The 24,358-nt window shown below is 52.3% G+C and overlaps 1 protein-coding gene across 3 annotated transcripts in view; it reads right to left on the bottom strand.

Moving 5' to 3' along the window:
- Window positions 1-24,358, bottom strand: part of LOC142912569 (coxsackievirus and adenovirus receptor homolog) — a 71,249-nt gene that overhangs the window by 46,026 nt on the left and 865 nt on the right. For 2 of the 3 annotated variants that reach the window (XM_076060694.1, XM_076060697.1), the window contains exons 2-4: window positions 19,761-19,888; window positions 15,594-15,789; window positions 7,805-7,957 (exon numbers count right to left, since the gene is read on the bottom strand). In XM_076060694.1, coding sequence (XP_075916809.1) covers window positions 7,805-7,957; window positions 15,594-15,789; window positions 19,761-19,888 — 477 coding nt within the window. The remainder of the gene's footprint in view (window positions 1-7,804; window positions 7,958-15,593; window positions 15,790-19,760; window positions 19,889-24,358) is intronic. The other variant, XM_076060696.1, reaches the window with a different exon arrangement.

Raw genomic sequence — 24,358 nt, 5'->3', positions numbered from 1 at the left:
GGTGAGTCTGTGGGTCTCTGTGTGGTGAGTCTGTGGGTCTCTGTGTGTGGTGAGTCTGTTGGTCTCTGTGTGTGATGAGTCTATGGGTCTCTGTGTGGTGAGTCTATGGGTCTCTGTGTGGTGAGTCTGTGGGTCTCTGTGTGTGGTGAGTCTGTGGGTCTCTGTGTGGTGAGTCTATGGGTCTCTGTGTGGTGAGTCTGTGGGTCTCTGTGTGTGGTGAGTCTGTGGGTCTCTATGTGAGTGAGTCTGTGGGTCTCTGTGTGTGGTGAGTCTGTGGGTCTCTGTGTGGTGAGTCTGTGGGTCTCTTTGTGAGTCTATGGGTCTCTGTGTGTGGTGAGTCTGTGGGTCTCTGTGTGGTGAGTCTGTGGGTCTCTGTGTGATGATTCTATGGGTCTCTGTGTGGTGAGTCTGTGGGTCTCTGTGTGGTGAGTCTATGGGTCTCTGTGTGGTGAGTCTATGGGTCTCTGTGTGTGGTGAGTCTGTGGGTCTCTGTGTGGTGAGTCTGTGGGTCTCTGTGTGGTGAGTCTATGGGTCTCTGTGTGGTGAGTCTATGGGTCTCTGTGTAGTGAGTCTATGGGTCTCTGTGTGGTGAGTCTATGGGTCTCTGTGTGTGGTGAGTTTATGGGTCTCTGTGTGTGGTGAGTCTATGGGTCTCTGTGTGTGGTGAGTCTGTGGGTCTCTGTGTGGTGGGTCTCTGTGTGGTGAGTCTGTGGGTCTCTGTGTGATGAGTCTATGGGTCTCTGTGTGTGGTGAATCTATGGGTCTCTGTGTGATGAGTCTATGGGTCTCTGTGTGGTGAGTCTATGGGTCTCTGTGTGGTGAGTCTGTGGGTCTCTGTGTGTGGTGAGTCTGTGGGTCTCTGTGTGGTGAGTCTATGGGTCTCTGTGTGGTGAGTCTGTGGGTCTCTGTGTGGTGAGTCTATGGGTCTCTGTGTGGTGATTCTATGGGTCTCTGTGTGGTGAGTCTATGGGTCTCTGTGTGGTGAGTCTATAAGTATATGTGTGTGCTGAGTCTATGAGTCTCTGTGTGGTGATGAGTCTATGAGTCTCTGTGTGCTGATTCTATGAGTCTCTGTGTGTGGTGAGTCTATGGGTCTCTGTGTGTGGTAAGTCTATGGGTCTCTGTGTGTGGTGAGACTATGGGTCTCTGTGTGTGGTGAGTCTATGGGTCTCTGTGTGTCGTGAGTCTATGCGTCTCTGTGTGTGGTGAGTCTATGGGTCTCTGTGTGTGGTGAGTCTATGGGTCTCTGTGTGTGGTGAGTCTATGGGTCTCTGTGTGTGGTGAGTCTATGGGTCTCTGTGTGTGGTGAGTCTATGAGTCTCTGTGTGTGGTGAGTCTGTGGGTCTCTGTGTGTGGTGAGTCTATGGGTCTCTGTGTGTGGTGAGTCTATGGGTCTCTGTGTGTGGTGAGTCTATGGGTCTCTGTGTGTGGTAAGTCTATGGGTATCTGTGTGTGGTGAGACTATGGGTCTCTGTGTGTGGTGAGTCTATGGGTCTCTGTGTGTGGTGAGTCTATGGGTCTCTGTGTGTGGTGAGTCTATGGGTCTCTGTGTGTGGTGAGTCTATGGGTCTCTGTGTGTGGTGAGTCTATGGGTCTCTGTGTGTGGTGAGTCTATGGGTCTCTGTGTGTGGTGAGTCTATGAGTCTCTGTGTGTGGTGAGTCTGTGGGTCTCTGTGTGTGGTGAGTCTATGGGTCTCTGTGTGTGGTGAGTCTATGGGTCTGTGTGTGTGGTGAGTCTATGGGTCTCTGTGTGGTGAGTCTGTGGGACTCTCTGTGTGGTGAGTCTGTGGGTCTCTTTGTGAGTCTATGGGTCTCTGTGTGTGGAGAGTCTGTGGGTCTCTGTGTGGTGAGTCTGTGGGTCTCTGTGTGGTGAGTCTATGGGTCTCTGTGTGGTGAGTCTGTGGGTCTCTGTGTGGTGAGTCTGTGGGTCTCTGTGTGGTGAGTCTGTGGGTCTCTGTGTGTGGTGAGTCTGTGGGTCTGTGTGTGGTGAGTCTGTGGGTCTGTGTGTGGTGAGTCTGTGGGTCTCTGTGTGTGGTGAGTCTATGGGTCTCTGTGTGGTGAGTCTGTGGGTCTCTGTGTGGTGAGTCTGTGGGTCTCTGTGTGGTGAGTCTGTGGGTCTCTGTGTGGTGAGTCTGTGGGTCTCTGTGTGTGGTGAGTCTGTTGGTCTCTGTGTGTGATGAGTCTATGGGTCTCTGTGTGGTGAGTCTATGGGTCTCTGTGTGGTGAGTCTGTGGGTCTCTGTGTGTGGTGAGTCTGTGGGTCTCTGTGTGGTGAGTCTATGGGTCTCTGTGTGGTGAGTCTGTGGGTCTCTGTGTGTGGTGAGTCTGTGGGTCTCTATGTGAGTGAGTCTGTGGGTCTCTGTGTGTGGTGAGTCTGTGGGTCTCTGTGTGGTGAGTCTGTGGGTCTCTTTGTGAGTCTATGGGTCTCTGTGTGTGGTGAGTCTGTGGGTCTCTGTGTGGTGAGTTTGTGGGTCTCTGTGTGATGATTCTATGGGTCTCTGTGTGGTGAGTCTGTGGGTCTCTGTGTGGTGAGTCTATGGGTCTCTGTGTGGTGAGTCTATGGGTCTCTGTGTGTGGTGAGTCTGTGGGTCTCTGTGTGGTGAGTCTGTGGGTCTCTGTGTGGTGAGTCTATGGGTCTCTGTGTGGTGAGTCTATGGGTCTCTGTGTGGTGAGTCTATGGGTCTCTGTGTGGTGAGTCTATGGGTCTCTGTGTGTGGTGAGTTTATGGGTCTCTGTGTGTGGTGAGTCTATGGGTCTCTGTGTGTGGTGAGTCTGTGGTTCTCTGTGTGGTGGGTCTCTGTGTGGTGAGTCTGTGGGTCTCTGTGTGGTGAGTCTATGGGTCTCTGTGTGTGGTGAGTCTATGGGTCTCTGTGTGATGAGTCTATGGGTCTCTGTGTGGTGAGTCTATGGGTCTCTGTGTGGTGAGTCTGTGGGTCTCTGTGTGTGGTGAGTCTGTGGGTCTCTGTGTGGTGAGTCTATGGGTCTCTGTGTGGTGAGTCTGTGGGTCTCTGTGTGGTGAGTCTATGGGGCTCTGTGTGGTGAGTCTATGGGTCTCTGTGTGGTGAGTCTATGGGTCTCTGTGTGGTGAGTCTATGAGTATCTGTGTGTGCTGAGTCTATGAGTCTCTGTGTGGTGATGAGTCTATGAGTCTCTGTGTGCTGATTCTATGAGTCTCTGTGTGTGGTGAGTCTATGGGTCTCTGTGTGTGGTAAGTCTATGGGTCTCTGTGTGTGGTGAGACTATGGGTCTCTGTGTGTGGTGAGTCTATGGGTCTCTGTGTGTGGTGAGTCTATGGGTCTCTGTGTGTGGTGAGTCTATGGGTCTCTGTGTGTGGTGAGTCTATGGGTCTCTGTGTGTGGTGAGTCTATGGGTCTCTGTGTGTGGTGAGTCTATGGGTCTCTGTGTGTGGTGAGTCTATGAGTCTCTGTGTGTGGTGAGTCTGTGGGTCTCTGTGTGTGGTGAGTCTATGGGTCTCTGTGTGTGGTGAGTCTGTGGGTCTCTGTGTGTGGTGAGTCTATGGGTCTCTGTGTGTGGTAAGTCTATGGGTCTCTGTGTGTGGTGAGACTATGGGTCTCTGTGTGTGGTGAGTCTATGGGTCTCTGTGTGTGGTGAGTCTATGGGTCTCTGTGTGTGGTGAGTCTATGGGTCTCTGTGTGTGGTGAGTCTATGGGTCTCTGTGTGTGGTGAGTCTATGGGTCTCTGTGTGTGGTGAGTCTATGGGTCTCTGTGTGTGGTGAGTCTATGAGTCTCTGTGTGTGGTGAGTCTGTGGGTCTCTGTGTGTGGTGAGTCTATGGGTCTCTGTGTGTGGTGAGTCTATGGGTCTCTGTGTGGTGAGTCTGTGGGACTCTCTGTGTGGTGAGTCTGTGGGTCTCTTTGTGAGTCTATGGGTCTCTGTGTGTGGAGAGTCTGTGGGTCTCTGTGTGGTGAGTCTGTGGGTCTCTGTGTGGTGAGTCTATGGGTCTCTGTGTGTGGTGAGTCTATGGGTCTCTGTGTGGTGAGTCTGTGGGTCTCTGTGTGGTGAGTCTGTGGGTCTCTGTGTGGTGAGTCTGTGGGTCTCTGTGTGTGGTGAGTCTGTGGGTCTGTGTGTGGTGAGTCTGTGGGTCTCTGTGTGTGGTGAGCCTATGGGTCTCTGTGTGGTGAGTCTGTGGGTCTCTGTGTGGTGAGTCTGTGGGTCTCTGTGTGGTGAGTCTGTGGGTCTCTGTGTGATGAGTCTGTGGGTCTCTGTGTGTGGTGAGTCTGTGGGCTCTGTGTAGTGAGTCTGTGGGTCTCTGTGTGGTGAGTCTGTGGGTCTCTGTGTGGTGAGTCTGTGGGTCTCTGTGTGTGGTGAGTCTGTGGGTCTCTGTGTGGTGAGTCTGTGGGTCTCTGTGTGTGGTGAGTTTGTGAGTCTCTGTGTGGTGAGTCTGTGGGTCTCTTTGTGAGTCTATGGGTCTCTGTGTGTGGTGAGTCTGTGGGTCTCTGTGTGGTGAGTCTGTGGGTCTCTGTGTGATGATTCTATGGGTCTCTGTGTGGTGAGTCTGTGGGTCTCTGTGTGGTGAGTCTATGGGTCTCTGTGTGGTGAGTCTATGGGTCTCTGTGTGTGGTGAGTCTGTGGGTCTCTGTGTGGTGAGTCTGTGGGTCTCTGTGTGGTGAGTCTATGGGTCTCTGTGTGGTGAGTCTATGGGTCTCTGTGTGGTGAGTCTATGGGTCTCTGTGTGTGGTGAGTTTATGGGTCTCTGTGTGTGGTGAGTCTATGGGTCTCTGTGTGTGGTGAGTCTGTGGGTCTCTGTGTGGTGGGTCTCTGTGTGGTGAGTCTGTGGGTCTCTGTGTGGTGAGTCTATGGGTCTCTGTGTGTGGTGAGTCTATGGGTCTCTGTGTGATGAGTCTATGGGTCTCTGTGTGGTGAGTCTATGGGTCTCTGTGTGTGGTGAGTCTATGGGTCTCTGTGTGATGAGTCTATGGGTCTCTGTGTGGTGAGTCTATGGGTCTCTGTGTGGTGAGTCTGTGGGTCTCTGTGTGTGGTGAGTCTGTGGGTCTCTGTGTGGTGAGTCTATGGGTCTCTGTGTGGTGAGTCTGTGGGTCTCTGTGTGGTGAGTCTATGGGGCTCTGTGTGGTGAGTCTATGGGTCTCTGTGTGGTGAGTCTATGGGTCTCTGTGTGGTGAGTCTATGAGTATCTGTGTGTGCTGAGTCTATGAGTCTCTGTGTGGTGATGAGTCTATGAGTCTCTGTGTGCTGATTCTATGAGTCTCTGTGTGTGGTGAGTCTATGGGTCTCTGTGTGTGGTAAGTCTATGGGTCTCTGTGTGTGGTGAGGCTATGGGTCTCTGTGTGTGGTGAGTCTATGGGTCTCTGTGTGTGGTGAGTCTATGGGTCTCTGTGTGTGGTGAGTCTATGGGTCTCTGTGTGTGGTGAGTCTATGGGTCTCTGTGTGTGGTGAGTCTATGGGTCTCTGTGTGTGGTGAGTCTATGGGTCTCTGTGTGTGGTGAGTCTATGAGTCTCTGTGTGTGGTGAGTCTGTGGGTCTCTGTGTGTGGTGAGTCTATGGGTCTCTGTGTGTGGTGAGTCTGTGGGTCTCTGTGTGTGGTGAGTCTATGGGTCTCTGTGTGTGGTAAGTCTATGGGTCTCTGTGTGTGGTGAGACTATGGGTCTCTGTGTGTGGTGAGTCTATGGGTCTCTGTGTGTGGTGAGTCTATGGGTCTCTGTGTGTGGTGAGTCTATGGGTCTCTGTGTGTGGTGAGTCTATGGGTCTCTGTGTGTGGTGAGTCTATGGGTCTCTGTGTGTGGTGAGTCTATGGGTCTCTGTGTGTGGTGAGTCTATGAGTCTCTGTGTGTGGTGAGTCTGTGGGTCTCTGTGTGTGGTGAGTCTATGGGTCTCTGTGTGTGGTGAGTCTATGGGTCTCTGTGTGGTGAGTCTGTGGGACTCTCTGTGTGGTGAGTCTGTGGGTCTCTTTGTGAGTCTATGGGTCTCTGTGTGTGGAGAGTCTGTGGGTCTCTGTGTGGTGAGTCTATGGGTCTCTGTGTGGTGAGTCTATGGGTCTCTGTGTGTGGTGAGTCTATGGGTCTCTGTGTGGTGAGTCTGTGGGTCTCTGTGTGGTGAGTCTGTGGGTCTCTGTGTGGTGAGTCTGTGGGTCTCTGTGTGTGGTGAGTCTGTGGGTCTGTGTGTGGTGAGTCTGTGGGTCTCTGTGTGTGGTGAGTCTATGGGTCTCTGTGTGGTAAGTCTGTGGGTCTCTGTGTGGTGAGTCTGTGGGTCTCTGTGTGGTGAGTCTGTGGGTCTCTGTGTGTGGTGAATCTGTGGGCTCTGTGTAGTGAGTCTGTGGGTCTCTGTATGGTGAGTCTGTGGGTCTCTGTGTGGTGAGTCTGTGGGTCTCTGTGTGTGGTGAGTCTGTGGGTCTCTGTGTGGTGAGTCTGTGGGTCTCTGCGTGTGGTGAGTTTGTGAGTCTCTGTGTGGTGAGTCTGTGGGTCTCTGTGTGGTGAGTCTATGAGTCTCTGTGTGGTGAGTCTTTGGGTGTCTGTGTGGTGAGTCTGTGGGTCTCTGTGTGTGGTGAGTCTGTGGGTCTCTGTGTGGTGAGTCTGTGGGTCTCTTTGTGAGTCTATGGGTCTCTGTGTGTGGTGAGTCTGTGGGTCTCTGTGTGGTGAGTCTGTGGGTCTCTGTGTGATGATTCTATGGGTCACTGTGTGGTGAGTCTGTGGGTCTCTGTGTGGTGAGTCTATGGGTCTCTGTGTGGTGAGTCTATGGGTCTCTGTGTGTGGTGAGTCTGTGGGTCTCTGTGTGGTGAGTCTGTGGGTCTCTGTGTGGTGAGTCTATGGGTCTCTGTGTGGTGAGTCTATGGGTCTCTGTGTGGTGAGTCTATGGGTCTCTGTGTGGTGAGTCTATGGGTCTCTGTGTGTGGTGAGTTTATGGGTCTCTGTGTGTGGTGAGTCTATGGGTCTCTGTGTGTGGTGAGTCTGTGGGTCTCTGTGTGGTGAGTCTGTGGGTCTCTGTGTGGTGAGTCTGTGGGTCTCTGTGTGGTGAGTCTATGGGTCTCTGTGTGTGGTGAGTCTATGGGTCTCTGTGTGATGAGTCTATGGGTCTCTGTGTGGTGAGTCTATGGGTCTCTGTGTGGTGAGTCTGTGGGTCTCTGTGTGTGGTGAGTCTGTGGGTCTCTGTGTGGTGAGTCTATGGGTCTCTGTGTGGTGAGTCTGTGGGTCTCTGTGTGGTGAGTCTATGGGGCTCTGTGTGGTGAGTCTATGGGTCTCTGTGTGGTGAGTCTATGGGTCTCTGTGTGGTGAGTCTATGAGTATCTGTGTGTGCTGAGTCTATGAGTCTCTGTGTGGTGATGAGTCTATGAGTCTCTGTGTGCTGATTCTATGAGTCTCTGTGTGTGGTGAGTCTATGGGTCTCTGTGTGTGGTGAGTCTATGGGTCTCTGTGTGTCGTGAGACTATGGGTTTCTGTGTGTGGTGAGTCTATGGGTCTCTGTGTGTGGTGAGTCTATGGGTCTCTGTGTGTGGTGAGTCTATGGGTCTCTGTGTGTGGTGAGTCTATGGGTCTCTGTGTGTGGTGAGTCTATGAGTCTCTGTGTGTGGTGAGTCTGTGGGTCTCTGTGTGTGGTGAGTCTATGGGTCTCTGTGTGTGGTGAGTCTATGGGTCTCTGTGTGGTGAGTCTGTGGGACTCTCTGTGTGGTGAGTCTATGGGTCTCTGTGTGGTGAGTCTATGGGTCTCTATGTGTGTTGAGTCTGTGGGTCTCATCATCATCATCATAGTCATCATCGTCATCATCGTCGTCATCGTCGTCATCGTCGTCATCGTCCTCGTCACGTTCCTCGCGCCGTCTGAGGTGCCACCCACCCAGCACGGACGGTGAGGGACCCTCCTCCCCGCCGGCCTTGCTCCACCGATATCTGATGGGCGACGTCCCCTCCGTGGACAGGCACTGCAGCGACAGCTCCTCGCCCTGCTGCAGCGAACCGTTCACCACGCAGCTGGGCTGGGACGGCTTCACTGTGCCAGGTGGGACAGTGGGGGGTGGGGGTGGGGCAGCAGGAGAAAGGGCTCACAACAGGCCCAAGTCCTCTCTGTTGCGTTCCGTTTGGCGCCTGTGGCCACATGACGAAACAAGATCAACGTGCGCACGTAACACTCGTAGACACCCACGGGCACCCAGACACCCACGGGCACCCACAGAGAGCCGCAGACACAGAGACACCCACAGAGACCCACAGAGACACTCACAGAGACCCAGAGAGACTCACAGAGACCCACAGACACCCACAGATACCCACAGACACAGAGACACTCACAGAGACCCACAGAGACACCCACAGAGACCCACAGAGACCCACAGAGACTCACAGAGACCCACAGAGACCCGCAGACACAGAGACACTCACAGAGACTCACAAAGACCCACAGACACAGAGACACAGAGACACTCACAGAGACTCACAGAGACCCACAGACACCCAGACCCACAGAGACCCACAGACACAGAGACACCCACAGAGACCCACAGACACCCAGACCCACAGAGACCCATCCGCAGACACAGAGACACCCACAGAGACCCACAGAGACTCACAGAGACCCAGAGACCCGCAGACACAGAGACCCACAGAGACCCACAGAGACCCACAGACACCCAGACCCACAGAGACCCACAAAGACCCACAGACACCCAGACCCACAGAGACCCACAGAGACCCACAGACGCCCAGACCCACAGAGACCCGCAGACACAAAGACTCACAGAGACCCACAGAGACCCGCAGACACAGAGACACCCACAGAGACTCACAGAGACCCACAGAGACGTGCAGACACAGAGACACCCATAGAGACCCACAGAGACCCACAGACACCCAGACCCACAGAGACCCACAGAGACCCACAGACACCCAGACCCACAGAGACCCGCAGACACAGAAACACTCACAGAGACCCAGAGACCCACAGACACAGAGACCCACAGAGACCCACAGAGACCCACAGAGACCCGCAGACACAGAGACACTCACAGAGACTCACAGAGACCCACAGACACAGAGACACTCACAGAGACTCACAGAGACCCACAGACACCCACAAAGACCCAGAGACCCACAGACACAGAGACACCCACAGAGACCTGCAGAGACCCACAGACACCCAGACCCACAGAGACCCACAGACACAGAGACACCCACAGAGACCCACAGACACCCAGACCAACAGAGACCCACAGAGACCCGCAGACACAGAGACCCACAGAGACTCACAGAGACCCAGAGACCCGCAGACACAGAGACCCACAGAGACCCACAGAGACCCACAGACACCCAGACCCACAGAGACCCACAGACACCCAGAGACCCACAGAGACCCACAGACGCCCAGACCCACAGAGACCCGCAGACACAGAGACTCACAGAGACCCACAGAGACCCGCAGACACAGAGACACTCACAGAGACCCAGAGACCCACAGACACAGAGACCCAGAGAGACCCACAGAGACTCACAGAGACCCGCAGACACAGAGACACTCACAGAGACCCACAGAGACCCACAGAGACCTGCAGACACAGAGACACCCACAGAGACCCAGAGACCCGCAGACACACAGACACCCACAGAGACCCAGAGACCCGCAGACACAGAGACACCCACAGAGACCTGCAGAGACCCACAGACACCCAGACCCACAGAGACCCACAGACACAGAGACACCCACAGAGACCCACAGACACCCAGACCCACAGAGACCCACAGAGACCCGCAGACACAGAGACACCCACAGAGACCCACAGAGACTCACAGAGACCCAGAGACCCGCAGACACAGAGACCCACAGAGACCCACAGAGACCCACAGACACCCAGACCCACAGAAACCCACAGAGACCCACAGACACCCAGACCCACAGAGACCCACAGAGACCCACAGACGCCCAGACCCACAGAGACCCGCAGACACAGAGACTCACAGAGACCCACAGAGACCCGCAGACACAGAGACACCCACAGAGACTCACAGAGACCCACAGAGACGTGCAGACACAGAGACACCCATAGAGACGCACAGAGACCCACAGACACCCAGACCCACAGAGACCCACAGAGACCCACAGACACCCAGACCCACAGAGACCCGCAGACACAGAGACACTCACAGAGACCCAGAGACCCACAGACACAGAGATCCACAGAGACCCACAGAGACCCGCAGACACAGAGACACTCACAGAGACTCACAGAGACCCACAGACACAGAGACACTCACAGAGACTCACAGAGACCCACAGACACCCACAAAGACCCAGAGACCCGCAGACACAGAGACACCTGCAGAGACCCACAGACACCCAGACCAACAGAGACCCACAGAGACTCACAGAGACCCAGAGACCCGCAGACATAGAGACCCACAGAGACCCACAGAGACCCACAGACACCCAGAGACCCACAGAGACCCACAGACGCCCAGACCCACAGAGACCCGCAGACACAGAGACTCACAGAGACCCACAGAGACCCGCAGACACAGAGACACCCACAGAGACCCACAGAGACCCGCAGAGACCCACAGAGACTCACAGAGAACCACACAGACGTGTAGACACAGAGACACCCATAGAGACCCACAGAGACCCACAGACACCCAGACCCACAGAGACCCACAGAGACCCACAGACACCCAGACCCACAGAGACCCGCAGACACAGAGACACTCACAGAGACCCAGAGACCCACAGACACAGAGACCCAGAGAGACCCACAGAGACTCACAGAGACCCGCAGACACAGAGACACTCACAGAGACCCACAGAGACCCACAGAGACCCACAGACACCCGCAGACACAGAGACACCCACAGAGACCCACAGAGACCCACAGACACAGAGAAACCCACAGAGACCCACAGAGACCCACAGAGACCCATAGAGACTCGAAGACACAGAGACACCCACAAAGACCCACAGAGACCCACAGAGACCCACAGAGACTCACAGAGACCCACAGAGACCCGCAGACACAGAGACACTCACAGAGACCCACAGACACAGAGACACCCACAGAGACCCACAGAGACCCACAGAGACCCACAGAGACTCACAGAGACACTCACAGAGACCCACAGAAACCCACAGAGACCCACAGACACAGAGACCCACAGAGACCCACAGAGACCCACAGAGACCCGCAGACACAGAGACCCACAGAGACCCACAGAGACCCGCAGACACAGAGACCCACAGAGACCCACAGAGACCCACAGACACAGAGACACTCACAGAGACCCACAGAGACTCACAGAGACCCACAGAGACCCGCAGACACAGAGACCCACAGAGACCCACAGACACAGAGACCCACAGACACAGAGACCCACAGCACGGTTGGCTACTTTACGGCGCGAAACAAGTTCAACGTGCACACGTACACTCGTAGACACCCACAGACACCCAGACCCACAGAGACCCACACGTACACGCACGCACGCACACGTGTGTGTGCGTGCGTGCACGTACGTGCGTGTACGTGCGTGTACGTATGTCTACATGTGTGCGTGTACGTATGTCTACATGTGTGCGTGTACGTGCGTACGTGCGTGCAAGTGCGTGTACGTGCGTGTACGTGCGTGTGTGTACGTGCATGTGTGTACGTGTGTGTACGTGCGTGTGCGTGCGTGCATGTGCGTGCGTGCGTGTACATGCGTGTACGTGCATGTGTGTGCGTGCACGTGCGTGTACGTGCGTGTGCGCGCGTGTACGTGTGTGTGTGTACGTGCGTGTGTGTACGTGTGTGTACGGGTGCGAGGGGCTGGTAACCCCTCCACCTTCAATTAATTACCGCTAAACCACGAGTTAAACTGAAATATGTAACTAATAAGCTTGTGCCGGAGGCCCCGGGGGGCCAGGCGTCTATGACGTCTCCTGGCCAAACCCCAATTGGCGGAGCCAGGAGATTGAATATCTACCCTCGGGGCTCCTCCAGAAACAACGAAAAGCCACTACGGGTGGCCACGTGGAATGTTCGAACGCTCACTGCGGAGGAGAGGCTGCCACTCCTCTGTCGGGAGCTGGAACGGTACCGCCTGGATCTGTGTGGCATTCAGGAGGTCCGGTGGACCGGCTCTGGCTCCTGCCACCATGAGGGGTGGACCGTCCTCTACTCGGGGCAGCAGACTGCCAAACAACAGGGTGTGGCTCTTCTTTTGAACAAAAGAATGAGGGGGCGTGGGAGCATAGCGGTGAGGTGTGAGAAGCTGTAAGTCCCAGGCTACTTTGGGCTCGCCTTCCCATCAACCGGAGGCGAGGAATGGTGGTCGTTGTTACTTATGCCCCCACCAAAGATGAACATCCGTGGAGGGATGCAGGCAAAGCCGATGAGTCAGATGCCTTCTATGACCTCCTGTCACAGGTGCTGGCTAAAGTGGCCCCTCGGGATGGAGTTATCATGTTGGGTGACTTCAATGCCCGAGTTGGTCATGATACTGGCACCTGGTCTGGAGTGATTGGAGGGCATGGGCCAGATCAGCTCAATAACAACGGTAGGAGGCTGCTAGATGTTTGTGCAGCCCATGGGCTTGTAATTACCAACACGCTGTTCCGGCATCGGCGCATCCACACAACATCATGGATGCATGCCGGGTCCAAGCAAGAACATCTGCTGGACTACATAGTGACGGACCAGCGGATGCGAGCCCATGTCCTTGACACCAGGACCTACCGTGGAGCTGATCTGCCCTCTGACCATCGACTAGTCATCTGTAAGATGTGCCTGCCATTCTTCCACTCCGGTGGTGGGTGTATACCCAGGACCCCATTCCAACCTAAAGTGGCCTGGTCTCAGTTATCTGATGAAAGTTGCAAGCGAGAATTTCATCATCGCTTGCGGCTGGGATTGGCATCGTCCTCCACTCCTCCTGATGTCGAGGGTAAATGGGCGAGGTTTAGGACTGTGACTCATGCAGCTGCAATGGCTGCTTTGGGTACGCGGTCCAGACCTCCCCATAGACCCTGGCTGACAGAGGAGGTGTTCAGGATGGTTGAGAAAAAGCGACAGGCCCACTGTCATCGGCTACAGAATCCCACGTCAGAGAATGTGGAGGCTTACCGCAGCCTTCGCTCGGAGGTTCGGAGAGCCGTGAGGCGCTGCAAGGATGGGTGGTAGTCGCGGGTTGCTGAGGAGATTGAGTCTGCCTCAGTGGCCCGTGATCACAAATCTCTATTTAACTCCATCAAAAAAGTAATTTGCAGCGCCACACCTATTACCATCATTAGGGGAAAAAACGGTGACCCAATCTCCGACCCCCAGAAACAGGTTTGCAGGTTTTCTGAGCATTTCTGTGAGGTCCTGGGGGAGGGAAAATCCCTCAGCCAGGAAAACATCGTGGCACAAAGTGAGGATGACCCTGCTGAGGCTGCGGTGCCTCAAATATTGGAAGAAGTCACCCCCTGTGAGTGGCTGGCTGAGGTGCCATCTGTTGAGGAAGTACTGAAGGCGATCCGGAGTCTGAGACCAGAAAAGGCAGCGGGCAGAGATGATCTCCCAAGCGAAATGCTGAGGGAGGGCGGCGTTTGTGCACAGACTGCCCTATATGACATCATAACAACAGTCTGGACCACTGGATGGGTTCCGCAGGATTGGAAGGATGCCCTGGTGGTCCCCCTTTTTAAGAAGGGGGACCGCACAGACTGTAACAACTACAGGGGCATCTCACTCCTCAGTGTGCCGGGAAAGGTCCTGGCAAGGATTATTCAACATCGCCTTGCCAGGCATGCTGAGGAGAGGCTTGCGGAGCCCCAATGCGGTTTCAGGAAAGGGCGGTCCTGCACAGATGCCATATTTTCTGTCCGTCTGCTACAGCAGAGGTGTAGGGAATTCCAACAAGACCTACATCTCTGCTTTATTGACCTGGTCAAGGCCTATGATACCATCAGTAGGCCTGGGCTCTGGGTTGTTCTTCGTGCTTTTGGAGTACCTGACCCTCTGCTCACGATCATTAAGGACCTTCATGATGGTGAGCGGGCCCGGGTAAAACTACGTGGCCGGGAGTCAGAGCCATTCCCTGTTAACCTTGGGGTGTGACAGGGATGTCCTCTGGCTCCCACATTATTTAACATCTACTTTAACCACGTAGTTCGTGAAGCCTTCAATAGCTGTACCGGGGGAATCTCCATATGGTACAGTTATAATGGGAGGCTGATCGACGCCCGGGTGCGGTCAAGGGATGGCTCCCTATTGCTCAACCATGTTATGTATGCTGATGATTTGGTAATAACTGCTCATTCAGAGGAGGAGTTGGAAACGCTGCTGCTGAGACTGGAGCGTGCCACTAAGAGGTGGGGCCTTACCATCAGCCCCACCAAAACTAAGCACCTGCCTGGGTATTTTGTACCATCGGACACTCCGCCCCCAAAACTCCCAATCGGTGATGGGGCAGTTGTGGAGAGAGTGGAGAGTTTCCCATACCTGGGCAGTGTGCTTATGACTGGCTCCAGTTTAACAGCAGAGGTCTCACTCCGAATCAGTCGAGCGGCAATATCTTTTCATCGGTTGCGTAACGCTGTGTGGAAGCTACCTGGTCTGTCGCTCCGCACTAAGCTTCAGGTCTTCTCGGCCACGGTCATTCCCTCCCTTCTCTACGCTTGCGAAACGTGGACCCCCCTAATGGAACATCTTCGCCGGTTAGAAACATTTATGCTGGCCTGCCTACGATCCATCCTGGGTTTAACCAGAATGGATTGTGTGAGGAGCTCACAAATCCTTGAAAGATCTGGGCAAGGTCCCATCGGTGAGCTCCTCCGGCGGGGAAGGCTGCGATGGCTGGGTCATGTAGCCCGCATGCCCAGCCACCGCATGCCGAAACAGCTTTTGTTTGGCCGGATTGAGGGGGCTACGCGGGCACGGCACGGGCTAGAGAAGAGATGGAGTGATGTGGTACAGGAGGACGTGGAGCTGAGTGGACTTGCCGATGACTGGTACCAGCGGTGTCAAGATCGGCCTCTGTGGAGGAGGCTCGTGAAGGACGCTACTGGGCAGTTGGAGGCAGTCACCCTCCAACAACAACGGAGGGCGGAGGAGCGACGCTCACAACAACGAGCGGAGCGCCGGGTGGCTAAAGCACAGCAGGTTGCCACAGTCAGTCGACCCGTGGCACCTGGGTCTGCCCCGTGACCTCCTGCCAGCGGGCGTTCGATACTTCACGTGGCCTCAGGGTGCACATAGCCTGGCACAAGCGTCGTGGTGACGTCACCGCCACTTAGTGGCGAATGGCGGTTGTTGTTGTTGTACGTGCGTGCGTGCGTGCATGTACGTGCGTGTGTGTGCGTGCGTGTGTGTACGTGCGTGCGTGTACGTGTGTGTACGTGTGTGTGCGTGCGTGCATGTGCGCGTGCGTGCGTGTGTGTACGTGCATGTGCGTGTACGTGTGTACGTGCGTGCGTGCGTGTGCGTGCGTGTGTGTACGTGCGTGTGCGTGCGTGTACGTGTGTACGTGCGTGTGCGTGCGTGTGCGTGCATGTGTGTACGTGCGTGTGCGTGCGTATACGTGTGTACGTGCATGCGTGTGTGTACGTGTGTGTGCGTGCGTGTACGTGTGTGTACGTGCGTACCTGCGTGTGCGTACGTGCGTGTGCGCGTGCGTGCGTTCGTTACCCAGCACGGTGAGCCTGATGGTCTCTAGCTTGATGAAAGTGCCGAACTTCACCTTGCACGTGTAGACGCCGGCGTCGCTCGCCCGCAGCCCGGCGATCTGCAGCGACGCGTCCCTCCGCGTCGCGTTGCGGGCGAATCGCACGCGGGACGCGAAGTCCGGGTAGATGTGCCCCTCGCCCCCGGCGAACGTGGCAACCTGAGGGCAGGGGGGTGGGGGACGGACAAAAAGGGCTCCGCCATCGCCACCGCCGCCGCCGTGAGGCTATCCGCACGTACCTACACGGAGACAATTTCAACCGAGGAGATGGATTCTGGGCTTAGCAATCGTCGGAAGGATTTGACTAACCATTTGGGGTCTTAATTGATTGTTCACGCTTACGGTTACCAAGAGAGATTCGTTCATGAGGCTATCCGCACGTACCTACACGGAGACAATTTCAACCGAGGAGATGGATTCTGGGCTTAGCAATCGTTGGAAGGATTTGACAAACCATTTGGGGTCTTAATTGATTGTTCACGCTTACAGTTACCAAGAGAGATTCGTTCATGAGGCTATCCGCACGTACAAACACGGAGACAATTTCAACCGAGGAGATGGATTCTGGGCTTAGCAATCATTGGAAGGATTTGATCAACCATTTGGGGTCTTAATTGCTTGTTCACCCTTACGGTTACCAAGAGAGATTCGTTCATGAGGCTATCCGCACGTACAAACACGGAGACAATTTCAACCGAGGAGATGGATTCTGGGCTTAGCAATCGTTGGAAGGATTTGATAACACATTTGGGGTCTTAATTGATTGTTCACGCTTACGGTTACCAAGAGAGATTCGTTCATGAGGCTATCCGCATATACAAACACGGAGACAATTTCAACCGAGAAGATGGATTCTGGGCTTAGCAATCGTTGGAAGGATTTGATAAACCATTTCGGGTCTTAATTGATTGTTCACGCTTACGGTTACCAAGAGAGTTTCGTTCATGAGGCTATCCGCACGTACAAACACGGAGACAATTTCAACCGAGGAGATGGATTCTGGGCTTAGCAATCGTTGGAAGGATTTGATAAACCATTTGGGGTCTTAATTGATTGTTCACGATTACGGTTACCAAGAGAGATTCGTTCATGAGGCTATCCGCATATACAAACACGGAGACAATTTCAACCGAGGAGATGGATTCTGGGCTTAGCAATCGTTGGAAGGATTTGCTAAACCATTTCGGGTCTTGATTGATTGTTCACGCTTACGGTGACTTTCAGACCGCATCCATTATTTTCGTCTCCCCCCTCCTCTTTTCCGAACATAGATGGACTCGTCCATCTGAACAAACTTCCAAATCGCTCTCCGTGGTGCTGACGTTAAAAAAAACCCGCCATTTTTATTCAAATTGTTCTTGCTGTGGTTTTCACACCTGACGATGATTGCTTCTTGTGTTGCAGTCGAAACGTCGTGAGAATTTTATTGTTTTATATTTTTATTATTTTATTGTTTCCCTTCTACGTGGCGGTGACTTTACCGAAAGAACCAAGAATAAGACCCTAATAGTTCAGTGGGCTTTACCAGGTTTAAATTTACATTTATTTTTATACTGTTCAATTGATTTGTTTTCCTATACGTTGCACTCCTGACACGTGTTCTTGTAGCCGTTTGTTGTTGGAACGTTCTGACCCACCCCATCTGTGAACAAAGAGCTTTACAGCTCATCGGATTCCTCCTGCAGTGTATATACATATTCCGATTCTGTTTCGTAGACTGGAAATAAAATAATGAAGTCAAGTAATAATGCAATTCTCACGACATTTCGGCCACAACACAAGTGGCCTTCTTCAGGTGAAGAAACAGGGCTATCAAGAAGACGGAGCTTGAATGAACGCTGTTAAGCAAGGACCACGTCTTTTGAAGCTGTGTGGGCGGAATTTTGATTTAAAGCTTTCGTGACTGCAGTGATTCATATTGTTAGCTCTTTCGGTAAAGTCACGTTGAAGGGAAACAATAAAATAATAAAATATATATAAAACAATAGAAAATTATTGTTTTATATATTTTATTATTTTAATATATTTTATTATTTTATTGTTGCCCTTCAACGTGACTTTACCGAAAGAGCTAAGAATATGTGTGGGCAGAGTTGAATTAGCATGTTACCATCCCACCTCCCTCTCCGGAGGTGAGGCTGGTAACATGCTAATTCAACTTCGCCCACACAGCTTCAAAAGACGCGGTCCTTGCCTGACAGCGTTCATTCAAGTTCCGTCTTCTTGATAGCCCTGTTTCTTCACCTGAAGAAGGCCCACTTGTGTTGTGGCCGAAACGTCGTGAGAATCGCATTATTATTATTTTATTTCATTATTTTATTTCCAGTCTATGTGGCGGTGACTTTACCGAAAGAACCAAGAAGGTGAATTCTGATTCTGTACGAGCCTGTGAGGGCGGCTTCTGTGTAGGAGCCTGTGGGGGCGGCTTCTGTGTAGGAGCCTGTGGGGGCGGCTTCTGTGTAGGAGCCTGTGGGGGCGGCTTCTGTGTAGGAGCCTGCTGGTGCCTGTGTAGGAGCCTGTGGGGGCGGCTTCTGTGTAGGATCCTACGGGCGCCTGTGTAGGAGCCTGCTGGTGTCTGTGTAGGAGCCTGCTGGTGCCTGTGTAGGAGCCTGCTGGTGTGTGTGTAGGAGCCTGCTGGTGTCTGTGTAGGAGCCTGCTGGTGTCTGTGTAGGATCCTGCTGGTGTGTGTGTAGGAGCCTGTTGGTGCCTGTGTAGGAGCCTGCTGGTGTCTGTGTAGGAGCCTGCTGGTGTGTGTGTAGGAGCCTGCTGGTGCCTGTGTAGGAGCCTGCTGGTGTGTGTGTAGGAGCCTGCTGGTGCCTGTGTAGGAGCCTGCTGGTGCCTGTGTAGGAGCCTGTTGGTGCCTGTGTAGGAGCCTGCTGGTGTCTGTGTAGGAGCCTGCTGGTGTGTGTGTGTAGGAGCCTGCTGGTGCCTGTGTAGGAGCCTGCTGGTGCCTGTGTAGGAGCCTGTTGGTGCCTGTGTAGGAGCCTGTTGGTGTCTGTGTAGGAGCCTGCTGGTGCGTGTGTAGGAGCCTGTTGGTGCCTGTGTAGGAGCCTGCTGGTGTCTGTGTAGGAGCCTGCTGGTGTGTGTGTAGGAGCCTGCTGGTGTCTGTGTAGGAGCCTGCTGGTGTCTGTGTAGGAGCCTGCTGGTGTCTGTGTAGGAGCCTACTGGTGTCTGTGTAAGAGCCTGCTGGTGCCTGTGTAGGAGCCTGCTGGTGCCTGTGTAGGAGCCTGCTGGTGCCTGTGTAGGAGCCTGCGGACTTCTACGTAGGAGCTACGGGCGTCTCTGAGTAGGAGCCCAAGGGAGTCTCTGAGTAGGAGCTACAGGCGTCTCTGCGTGTCCGATGGGCGTCTCTGAGTAGGAGCTACGGGCGTCTCTGAGTAGGAGCTACGGGCGTCTCTGAATAGGAGCCCAAGGGAGTCTCTGCGTAGGAGCTACGGGCGTCTCTGAGTAGGAGCTACAGGCGTCTTTGAGTAGGAGCTACAGGCATCTCTGAGTACGAGCTACAGGCGTCTCTGAGTAGGAGCTAAGGGCGTCTCTGAGTAGGAGCTACGGGCGTCTCTGAGTAGGAGCTACGGGCGTCTCTGAGTAGGAGCTACAGGCGTCTCTGAGTAGGAGCTACAGGCGTCTCTGAGTAGGAGCTATGGGCGTCTCTGTGTAGGAGCTACAGGCGTCTCTGAGTAGGAGCTACGGGCGTCTCTGAGTAGGAGCTACGGGCGTCTCTGAGTAGGAGCTACGGGCGTCTCTGAGCAGGAGCTACAGGCGTCTCTGAGTAGGAGCTACGGGCGTCTCTGAGTAGGAGCTACAGGCGTCTCTGAGTAGGAGCTACAGGCGTCTCTGAGTAGGAGCTATGGGCGTCTCTGTGTAGGAGCTACAGGCGTCTCTGAGTAGGAGCTACGGGCGTCTCTGAGTAGGAGCTACGGGCGTCTCTGAGTAGGAGCTACGGGCGTCTCTGAGCAGGAGCTACAGGCGTCTCTGAGTAGGAGCTACGGGCGTCTCTGAGTAGGAGCTACAGGCGTCTCTGAGTAGGAGCTACGGGCGTCTCTGAGTAGGAGCTACAGGCGTCTCTGAGTAGAAGCTACAGGCATCTCTGAGTAGCGATGTGCGTCTCTGTATCCCTCTCTCTTCCTCACGTAGATGTTCGTAGTGGGCATCTGCAGGAACCACTCCACGTCCAGGACCTCGGTGTCCGTGGGGTCGCCCGTCCAGGTGCAGCCCAGCACCACCGTCTCCCCCTGCACTTTCTCCATCCACGAGACGGCTGCAAAGAGGGGGGAAAGGGGGTGGTGGTGGTGACACGGTTGTGAAGTAATATCTTCAAGTAGACTCACACAGAGACCCGTAGACTCACACAGAGACCTGTAGACTCATACGGAGACCCATAGACTCACAGAGACCCATAGACTTTACACAGATACCCGTAGACTCACACATATACCCATAGACTCACACAGAGACCCATAGACTCACACAAATACCCGTAGACTCACACAGACACCCGTAGACTCACACAGACACCCGTAGACTTACACAGAGACCTGTAGACTCACACGGAGACCCATAGACTCACAGAGACCCATAGACTTTACACAGATACCCGTAGACTCACACATATACCCATAGACTCACACAGACACCCGTAGACTCACACAGATACCCGTAGACTCACACAGAGACCCGTAGACTCACACAGAGACCCGTAGACTCACACATAGACCCATAGACTCACACAGAGACCCGTAGACTCACACAGAGACCCGTAGACTCACACAGAGACCCGTAGACTCACACAGAGACCCGTAGACTCACACAGATACCCGTAGACTCACACAGAGACCCGTAGACTCACACAGAGACCCGTAGACTCACACAGATGCCCGTAGACTCACACAGAGACCCATAGACTCACACGGAGACCCAAAGACTCACAGAGAGCCATAGACTTTACACAGATACCCGTAGATTCATACAGAGAACCGTAGACTCACACAGAGACCCGTAGACTCAAACAGAGACACGTAGACTCACACAGATACCCGTAGACTCACACAGATGCCCGTAGACTCACACAGAGACCCATAGACTCACACAGAGACCCGTAGACTCACACAGATACCCGCAGACTCACACAGAGACCCATACCCAGAGAATTACACGGGGACCGATAAGATTTTATCGTGGCCTCTTGCGTTTTCACCCGCTTGAAACAAAATCAGCTAAGGTGACCCACTCCTGGGCGGAGGGGTACGTCTATATGCACGCTGAACTTCTTTCGCACAACCGTAACGTAGCCAACCGTGCGAATCGGAAGTGCGGGGGAAGGACAAAAAAACTAAACGTTAAAAGCAGATTGTTGTTGTGGTGGTGGTGACTAGACTCTCGTTGCGAAAGCTCCCTCCTCGCGGTGGCCATGAACAACACAGAGCTGCCTCTGAGCTGCCTGCTTCTTCAAGTGACTCTCTGTGGTTCACTGGGAACGGAACCCGCGGAAGTGGACATCACAGAGCTGCCTCTGAGCTGCCTGCTTCTTCAAGTGACTCTCTGTGGTTCACTGGGAACGGAACCCGCGGAAGTGGACATCACACATTGAAGTATCACCTATGAAGTGTCACCTATGAAGTGTCACCTATGAAGTGTCACCTATGAAGTGTCACCTATGAAGTGTCACCTATGAAGCGTCACCTATGAAGTGTCACCTATGAGTATCACCTATGAAGCGTCACCTATGAAGTGTCACCTATGAAGTGTCACCTATGAAATGTCACCTATGAAGCGTCACCTATGAAGTGTCACCTATGAGTGTCACCTATGAAGTGTCACCTATGAAGTGTCACCTATGAAGTGTCACCTATGAGTATCACCTATGAAGCGTCACCTATGAGTGTCACCTATGAAGTGTCACCTATCAAGTGTCACCTATGAAGTATCACCTATGAAGTGTCACCTATGAAGTGTCACCTATGAAGTATCACCTATGAAGTATCACCTATGAAGTGTCACCTATGAAGTGTCACCTATGAAGTATCACCTATGAAGTATCACCTATGAAGTGTCACCTATGAAGTGTCACCTATGAAGTATCACCTATGAAGTATCACCTATGAAGTGTCAACTATGAAGTATCACCTATGAAGTATCACCTATGAAGTGTCACCTATGAAGTATCACCTATGAAGTGTCACCTATGAAGTATCACCTATGAAGTGTCACCTATGAAGTATCACCTATGAAGTGTCACCTATGAAGTATCACCTATGAAGTATCACCTGTGGTATCACCTGTGGTATCACCTATGAAGTGTCACCTATGAAGTGTCACCTATGAAGTGTCACCTATGAAGTGTCACCTATGAAGTATCACCTATGAAGTATCACCTATGAAGTGTCACCTATGAAGTGTCACCTATGAAGTATCACCTATGAAGTATCAACTATGAAGTGTCACCTATGAAGTGTCACCTATGAAGTATAACCTATGAAGTGTCACCTATGAAGTGTCACCTATAAAGTGTCACCTATGACGTGTCACCTATGAAGTGTCACCTATGAGTATCACCTATGAAGTGTCACCTATGAAGTATAAGATATGAAGTGTCACCTATGAAGTGTCAGCTATGAAGTATAACCTATGAAGTGTCACCTATGAAGTGTCACCTATGAAGTGTCACCTATGACGTGTCACCTATGACGTGTCACCTATGAGTATCACCTATGAAGTGTCACCTATGAAGTATAACCTATGAAGTGTCACCTATGAAGTGTCACCTATGAAGTGTCACCTATGAAGTGTCACCTATGAAGTGTCACCTATGACGTGTCACCTATGACGTGTCACCTATGAGTATCACCTATGAAGTGTCACCTATGAAGTGTCACCTATGAAGTGTCACCTATGAAGTATCACCTATGATGTATCACCTATGAAGTGTCACCTATGAAGTGTCACCTATGAAGGATCACCTATGAAGTATCACCTATGAAGTGTCACCTATGAAGTGTCACCTATGAAGTATCACCTATGAAGTATCACCTATGAAGTGTCACCTATGAAGTGTCACCTATGACGTGTCACCTATGAAGTGTCACCTATGAGTATCACCTATGAATTGTCACCTATGAAGTATAACCTATGAAGTGTCACCTATGAAGTGTCACCTATGAAGTATAACCTATGAAGTGTCACCTATGAAGTGTCACCTATGAAGTGTCACCTATGACGTGTCACCTATGATGTATCACCTATGAATTGTCACCTATGAAGTGTCACCTATGAAGTATCACCTATGAAGTATCACCTATGAAGTATCACCTATGAAGTATCACCTATGAAGTGTCACCTATGAAGTGTCACCTATGAAGTATCACCTATGAAGTATCACCTATGAAGTGTCACCTATGAAGTATCACCTATGAAGTATCACCTATGAAGTATCACCTATGAAGTATCACCTATGAAGTGTCACCTATGAAGTATCACCTATGAAGTGTCACCTATGAAGTATCACCTATGAAGTGTCACCTATGAAGTATCACCTATGAAGTATCACCTGTGGTATCACCTATGAAGTGTCACCTATGAAGTGTCACCTATGAAGTGTCACCTATGAAGTGTCACCTATGAAGCGTCACCTATGAGTGTCACCTATGAAGTGTCACCTATGAAGTGTCACCTATAAAGTGTCACCTATGACGTGTCACCTATGAAGTGTCACCTATGAGTATCACCTATGAAGTGTCACCTATGAAGTATAACCTATGAAGTGTCACCTATGAAGTGTCACCTATGAAGTATAACCTATGAAGTGTCACCTATGAAGTGTCACCTATGAAGTGTCACCTATGACGTGTCACCTATGAGTATCACCTATGAAGTGTCACCTATGAAGTGTCACCTATGAAGTGTCACCTATGAAGTGTCACCTATGAAGTGTCACCTATGAAGTATCACCTATGAAGTGTCACCTATGAAGTATCACCTATGAAGTATCACCTATGAAGTGTCACCTATGAAGTGTCACCTATGACGTGTCACCTATGAAGTGTCACCTATGAGTATCACCTATGAAGTGTCACCTATGAAGTATAACCTATGAAGTGTCACCTATGAAGTGTCACCTATGAAGTATAACCTATGAAGTGTCACCTATGAAGTGTCACCTATGACGTGTCACCTATGACGTGTCACCTATGAGTATCACCTATGAAGTGTCACCTATGAAGTGTCACCTATGAAGTGTCACCTATGAAGTGTCACCTATGACGTGTCACCTATGACGTGTCACCTATGAGTATCACCTATGAAGTGTCACCTATGAAGTGTCACCTATGAAGTGTCACCTATGAAGTGTCACCTATGAAGTATCACCTATGATGTATCACCTATGAAGTGTCACCTATGAAGTGTCACCTATGAAGTATCACCTATGAAGTATCACCTATGAAGTGTCACCTATGAAGTGTCACCTATGAAGTATCACCTATGAAGTATCACCTATGAAGTGTCACCTATGAAGTATCACCTATGAAGTATCACCTATGAAGTGTCAACTATGAAGTGTCACCTATGAAGTATCACCTATGAAGTATCACCTATGAAGTATCACCTATGAAGTGTCACCTATGAAGTATCACCTATGAAGTGTCACCTATGAAGTATCACCTATGAAGTGTCACCTATGAAGTATCACCTATGAAGTATCACCTGTGGTATCACCTATGAAGTGTCACCTATG

The sequence above is a fragment of the Petromyzon marinus genome, unplaced genomic scaffold (assembly GCF_048934315.1).
Source record: "Petromyzon marinus isolate PM22_M1 ecotype Great Lakes invasive population unplaced genomic scaffold, UKy_Petmar_22M1.pri1.0 PM_G_Scaffold_21, whole genome shotgun sequence".
In the NCBI taxonomy this organism is placed as follows: Eukaryota; Metazoa; Chordata; class Hyperoartia; order Petromyzontiformes; family Petromyzontidae; genus Petromyzon; species Petromyzon marinus.
Note: the sequence above shows the minus strand (reverse complement) of the source record. Positions and strands in the feature narration are given on the sequence as shown.